The sequence below is a fragment of the Egretta garzetta genome, unplaced genomic scaffold (assembly GCF_000687185.1).
Source record: "Egretta garzetta isolate BGI_Z169 unplaced genomic scaffold, ASM68718v1 scaffold208, whole genome shotgun sequence".
Classification (NCBI taxonomy): domain Eukaryota; kingdom Metazoa; phylum Chordata; class Aves; order Pelecaniformes; family Ardeidae; genus Egretta; species Egretta garzetta.
Window position 1 is genome coordinate 789,876 of NW_009260403.1, and position 7,119 is coordinate 796,994.

The window sequence follows — 7,119 nt, forward strand, 5'->3', positions numbered from 1 at the left end:
AAAGCCCAAGTGGTGGCTCATCCCTGCCCATTGGTGTGGGGAGGCATCAGGCTCTGTGGGCACTGCATGTCATTTGGATGATTGCTTTGAGAAGGAAAAGATGAAGAACAGTTCTGATGAGACCACAGCTGCTGCTTTTCTTTGACTCAGTCTCCTTCCCAGCACTGGACTGTTGAGGAAGTAAAAGAAGAGGTCCTGTGGGAGGGAGTTACGGGATGGTGGTCTGCTGGGGCAGCACCCGGAATGGGAGCTCTTGGGGAGGCATCTGCTCTGCAGCTGTGTTTGACTCGGTGGCACACGGTGCCTCTTCTGGGTACCACATCACTCATACATAAACAAGCTGTGCTTGTAATATATGGTTTCTAGTAGTCCATGAAGGAAGCGTCTCCTTTTTGATTTCTAGTCGGTTTTGCCTTTTTCTTTTGAGAGAGGAAGAAAAAAAATTCAAATTCAAACACTTGTAGCCGTGGTGGAGCTTATTTGAGTGATTAATTTAAATTCCTGTACCTGAGTGGTTAAGCATAAAATGGAAAAGCTAAGGTTGCTCTTACCAACTTTGGAAAGACTGTTCTCTTCAGTATGGCTTTGGTGCAGTATGGGGTTGGGTGAACGGCTTATCCATGTAACTTCCTTTCCTGCAAGTGGATTAGTGCTTCCGTCCTTCTGCAAGTAGGTGCTGGGTTGCCACTTCTGGTGTCACACCTCCAGTCTGGAGTAAGGTGATTATTTCGCTGAGCCTGAGAAGTTGATGCATATAAAAAAAGCTGGGAAAGCATGGATTTTTGCCAAAACTTAAAAAGTACTTAAACATCTTAAGTGCCTGTGAGTAAGCATTCAGAGGGGGCCAATGCATTTGCTAGAGAGTAAATCCAGAGCTCTTTCACATCACTAGATTTGTGTCACCGTGGCCAATTTGTGAGACTTCAGCTTCCTGCTGTTGTTTCCCCACACCCTAAGACAGAGTCAACATATTTTCAGAAGTAGCTTTGGTGTTGTGAACACCTTGGGAGGTGCAAGAGGTCTTCCATGGGCAACAGCGTGGGCACTGCCTTTCTGTGAGCTGCGTATACCTACAGGCAGGTACATCTCTATAAGTAAATCACAATAAAGTCATATTACCTACTCGAATCTGAAGAGAATTTTTACCCCAGGGTATCTACTATGTCTTACTGGTTTGTGCTTTTTTTTTTTTTTTTTTTTTTAATGCCAGGCAAGAGAACTTCAGACTCTTCACAACCTACGCAAACTGTTTGTGCAAGATCTCACCACCCGCGTTAAAAAAGTAAGACTGCACTCTTCTAAACCAAAGCCTTATCTTTTTTGCGGTATTCCTGTGATTTGCTGGAAGCCTTTAGTGCATGTTGTTACAAAACGGGTTATTGACTTTTTCAGTAACAGTGGGTAATAAGATTGAAATGGTTCTGATGTTTATTAGCTTTTATGTGGTCCTAATGTGTTAAGGACAAGTCTTGGTGGTTAAGTGAAATGAGCCAATCCAATTCAGTTCCGTTCCAAAATTCTCAAAGATGGCATTAATGGGTACCAGAAATTATTCCATATAACTTGCTCTAACTTACGCTACACTGAATGCTGCCGCGCTTTCTTTCTGTGTCCTTGTGACTGGTCAGCCTTTTCCTGGCAAAATTATTATTTGGCAGAAATTAATGTATTTTTAACTGTTTAAGAAGAGTCAGAAGCTGCATAAATAGTCAGAGGCTTCACAACGCTTTTCAGTCCTTTAGAGTCGTTGGGGGAAGAGTTTTTATGCTGGGTTTTTTTTTTTTTTAATCTTGAATAACCATATTACATAAAAATGTCTCTCAGGAATGGAAAAAAGAGGGAAAAGGGGGTTTTCCCACTAAAATCTGTGATCTTCCTATTCAGGATCCCCCCATAATTGTATCAGTAAGAATAGCTTATTTTTGGTGTAGCAGGGAATGTGGCTCTTAAACATCAAATGACCAGGCAAAATAAATTATCTTTCATCTGGGGCTCTGGAAGACTTTTCTGCCTTTGGGAAGCTTAAATTCACAAAAGACTTGAGCTTCCTCTTGAGTTTCTGCCAGCCTTTGCTGAATGCTGCAACTCTCTGTGCAGAGCGTTGAACTCGACAGCGACGACGGAGGCGGAAGTGCTGCACAGAAGCAGAAAATTTCCTTTCTTGAGAACAACCTGGAACAGCTTACAAAGGTTCACAAACAGGTAGGGGGTCTGTCAAAATCTTCTGTGTCTTTTTTCATTGATTAATAGTAATTGCTTCTGAAAACTCAGCGATGAGAAAAATTTTACATGTATCACCGTTCTGTAGTATTACAAATTGCCTTTTATAGAAAAAAATACACTTTTTTATTTTAAAATTATAATACTTGAAGGTAACATGTAGGTACTGTCTGAGGAAATGGTACCTATAGTTATCGACTAAAGGTCTTGGCATTAGGGCTTGGGATTAGAGCTGCTCTTCCCACTACCCATACTTCTTCTGAATGGCTTAAATAAGCAATTATTTTTTCTGTGAAAATAGACTCTAGCAGTTTTGGCAAGACTCATTGCCACTGTATTGATGTAATGCATAAAAACCAGAATAAAGTGTTTCGTTATTACCTTGTATGCTGATTGCTGGTTTCTAGATGGATTCTGTATCCCCAGTTTTGACTCCTGGTTTAAGGCTGCTTAGAGGGACTCTCGGAGGTGACTTAACTGGAGTCAACCAGCAGAGGATGAAAGCAAAGCAATAGAGCGTTTTTTTGCAGCTTTAAGGGCTGGCACCACCCTGGGATGCTGAGGTTGGTCATTTCTGGGCATGTCCATCTCTGTCTCCTACCTCCTGGTTTAAGGCTGCTTAGAGGCACTCTCGGAGGTGACTTAACTGGAGTCAACCAGCAGAGGATGAAGGCAAAGCAATAGAGCGTTTTTTTGCAGCTTTAAGGGCTGGCACCACCCTGGGATGCTGAGGTTGGTCATTTCTGGGCATGTCCATCTCTGTCTCCTACCTCTTTCATGGAGTTGCTGTTTCCTTTGCAATTCTGCTGTTCAGAGACAAGGGCTACGGAGAGCCCTTCACCACAGGTACCCACCGTGTAAACGGGGGGTGGAGGGCACGTGTGGTAGGCAAGTGTTCTGGGTATACATCAGGGAAAGATCCTTGCCCTCTGCTTACTGGCAGTGCGTCTATGTCAGTGGTCTGTGTATATATTTAGGCAGCATCTCGTTAGAAAACACTGGATCATTTCTGCCAATAAGTGTGCTTCCACCCTCTTTACCAGATGCCAGTATTTCTGAACTGCGTCCCACTGGTGAGGTGCAGAGCACGAAGTAGTAAAGATGCTTTTGATTTCATTTTTGAATAGTGACATAACGTTCTCCAGTGCAGTTTTCTGAATCTGTTATTAGTGAGACACAGTGCCCTCTGAGATTTGCTTTATTTATTCCGGTGGAAGCGCCGAAAAAGCAAGCAGTGCCGGACCGTGACGCGTGTCTGCTAAGGTTCAGTATTTTGAGATTCCCAGTGAACAGATGGTTTAAAGACCTAGTTTCTAAATGTGGAAATCAGGACATGTTAGGAGTGTTTTTCCTTTTACTGTTTTGCCTTTTTTGCACTCAGTTCACGCTTCTCCTGGGTTTTCTGGTACAGATTTGTATAGCTCCCATTAGTGTATATATACTCAAAATCAACTAGGAGCCCCATGTCTCATAAGAAACTTAGAGGGAAAAATGACATTGGACTTGACCTCAATGTGATACCATCCTGCTCTTATTTCATATAGCTATTTCATAGAACAAGGGTTCAACACTTGCAGAAAAAGCACATTGTCACAATTTTTTTTTAGCTTTGTGTTTTTCTTCTGGCACTAAGCCTGGACTAGCAGGTGTAAAAACATTTTGTTTGTCAAACAACATGTGAATGCCAGTATGTGCTGTTGCTTTACTGTGTTATTAATGTGGCAGTTAAACTGCTTTCTTTACTCCAGAAAAGGGAGAATCACTCCTTTGGAACAATTTTCTGTTGACTTCAAGTGGTGGTATAATCTGTTCAGTAGAAATTGTACTGGATTTTCTGTTTGCATCAGGTTTTTGTTTACAAGAAAATCAGTTCTCTGTCTTGGTTGTTGTTGCATGCGAAGTTAGATGTTATTCTGATCATCGACAGACCTTGCTCGTACTTAACTGAGGATTTGCATGAATTCAGAACTGCATATAATCACCGTATCTATAGCTACAGGCCCTAAGCGATTTCTTATGATGTTTGAGGCCTTGAAGTTTCTGATTTTTCCATATGCTTGAGTAGGGAACAAGTAGGGAAGCATGGTGTGCCATAACCAGTGGAGATGAATTTTTGATGATACCCAGTGTTGTCTATAAGCCATTCTTAAGCATTGCCATTTTGAAATAATGAGGTGATGAAGTATTTGTGAAATGCCGGACATTTCTGCGTTCTGAAGAAATGAAGAGTTTCTGCCACAGTTGCTCTTAAAGTCTAGAAAAATGGATATCGTGACAGCAGGGTTTCTCCTGGTGCCCTCACCCTCTGCGGTCAGATCCGTGAAGTTTTGTTGAATGGAATAAACTTAATTTTTTCTTTGATCTTTCTGGGAAATTTAAATTAATATCATACCTCATCTAGACAAATGAACTGCATGATTAAAAATAAATCTGTCTCTGACTGAAGTTTTTTACAGTCATTTCTGGAAGAAGCCTGTTTCTTTCATTCATGGTATACAAGGTGTGAAGAGGAATCGGTGGTATCTTCTGTCTCTCCTTGTAAGAGAATCTTTCACGTAGTTTCTCATAGGATGTTTTTGAAACTTCTTTTCTTGCAGTTGGTACGTGATAATGCAGATCTTCGTTGTGAGCTTCCTAAGCTGGAAAAACGACTTAGAGCTACGGCAGAGAGAGTTAAGGCCCTGGAGAGTGCACTGAAGGAGGCCAAGGAGAATGCCATGCGAGACCGCAAACGGTACCAGCAGGAGGTAGATCGCATTAAGGAGGCTGTGAGAGCCAAAAACATGGCACGGAGAGCACACTCTGCTCAAATTGGTAAGGACATGGAGCTAAAGGGTTAGTGGTTGCTCACATGCTTCATGGTTGGTCTGTTTGCTCATGTTTTAAGAGAGCGAGCTTTGAAAGCAGCGGTCCAGGGCAAACCACCGGGTCTGCTTCTCCTCTGCTGCACAGGAATCTTCAAAGACTTCACTTTTTAATAGAATCTGCCCCACCTAAAGTTTAAAGCTCCTCTGCTATTTAACTCAGTAAATAAATGGCCATAATGGGTCTTGTGTGCCCTTCTAGTGACCCGAAAACTTGTCTCTTTAAATTAGTCTCTCACTTTCTTCCTCCTCCCCCTTCTGCTTTCATTCTTTCCTTGCATTTCTGGACCTTGTTGTTTCCTCTCTTTTTCCTGATTACTCACACTTCTGATTTAATTTGGACTGTGTAGAGCCAAGAATCTTCCGATGTAATTCAGATGCTTTGATATATTTGTGGCGCAATCTGGATGCCTGCATACAATGAAATGATGTTTAAGATGGGGCGATTTTTGAAATGATTTGTTGATATTGCTAAAGTAGAAGGATAATGTTTTGGATTGTGATGCTAATACCGGTGTCTTAAAACCTGGGAAAGAATTAGGCAGCACGCAATCTTTCCTGCTGTATGCTACCTCTCGTAGCAAGCCATTGACAGCTTTGTCTCAGCATCTTCTGAAGTGATATAAATAGTCAAATTGGACACAGAAAGTACACCACTGACCGCCAAGTGGGTCATGACTTCCCTCTGTTGCATAGGCATACACATAATCTTTGCAGAGATGAGGGGCATGCATGGGATGATTAAATGGCTCTGTCACAAGCAGAAAATGGATGTATTTGTTGTTGGCTGAGGTAAGGGAATGCTGTGTTCCGCAGAACTAGATTGCAGACTACTCTGCCAAGCACGGCTCCTTGTTTGGAAACAATGGGGTTTGTACTGGAGGAGGTGGTGAGGTAGAAGACCTTGTGTGAAAGCTAAATGTCTTGTTTGGTTTCCTACTTTTACTCTGCAGCCAAGCCCATCCGCCCTGGTCATTACCCGGCGTCTTCTCCAACAGCTGTCCATGCCATCCGAGGGGGAGGGATGTCAAACTCCAGCTACTATCACAACACCAAATAGACGAGAAGTAAGACCAAAGTAACTTACTCATCTGTTCTTTCACTGATCACCCAGTTTTCTTATACTTTAGTCTTGCTTTTAGAAGACCCAGGGTTTTTTTCTAATTTGAGTAGGTGTCATTAGTTGATAATTTAACTGTGAAAATCAGTAATTTAAGTGAGGAGTGCCTTGTTAGACTGCTTTGCAAGCTGCTGATGAGAATTTTTATTTTAATGATTTGTCACTTAGAACTTTTTTAATAAACTAAAATGCTCTGGTAAATCTGTGCTGAAATTCACACATAGAGGTGTGAAACTCATGTAGTAAAAATAGAGTTCCAGAGGTTCCTTCTGCCAATATAATTTTCTGCTTTCTGTAACATGAATATGTTTCAGTGTTGTGATATTCCAGCCTGGGACAGGGGTAGAGCAGCCATAAGAGGCAGCAGCACACAGATCTCCAAATTTGAGTGTCACAATTTGGCAAACTTTACTTATGTTTCTTTTGCTTTGCACCCTCACTCGGCTCTCATCAGAAAAAAATGTAAATATTTTACTTTAATTGCAATGGCTTGAGGGTTTCTCCTAAGCAAAAAATCTCATCCTGGAAAGAAGAGCAGCGTATTCCCATGAGAATACTTCATATGTACCCTACCTGCCCATTTATTTCTTTAAATGCTTGTTATTTCTGAGGTATTTTACTTCTGCTATTATTTTAGATGATGACTTTATGTTACAGGCATGCTATCAGTTGGATGGTAGTGAGTGGCTATGAAAAGCAGCCAGTGGACTGCTAAGTTGTCCCTCCAACTTTGGCTTTTTTCCCCTCCTTGAGCATTAATTCTCTCTTATGACTCTCTTCTGATAGTATGCGGTTTCCTTTAGGCGCTCAGCATTCTTGGGTGTTTTTTTCTTTTTCCTTGAGAATGTTTCATGTCATGCATGCATGCAAACCATCCATCACGTTGCACTCAAGCTCTTATTGTGTTGCGCAGAT

At 41.7% G+C, this 7,119-nt stretch overlaps 1 protein-coding gene across 1 annotated transcript in view; it reads left to right on the forward strand.

The window, feature by feature from the left end:
• The window catches only part of KIF5C (kinesin family member 5C), a 54,134-nt gene extending 47,990 nt beyond the window's left edge, over positions 1-6,144 (forward strand). Inside the window, exons 22-25 of the mRNA XM_009643435.2 lie at positions 1,211-1,282; positions 2,098-2,202; positions 4,818-5,034; positions 6,038-6,144. Of these exons, the coding sequence (XP_009641730.1) occupies positions 1,211-1,282; positions 2,098-2,202; positions 4,818-5,034; positions 6,038-6,144 (501 nt within the window). The remainder of the gene's footprint in view (positions 1-1,210; positions 1,283-2,097; positions 2,203-4,817; positions 5,035-6,037) is intronic.
• Positions 6,145-7,119: the final 975 nt, after the last annotated feature.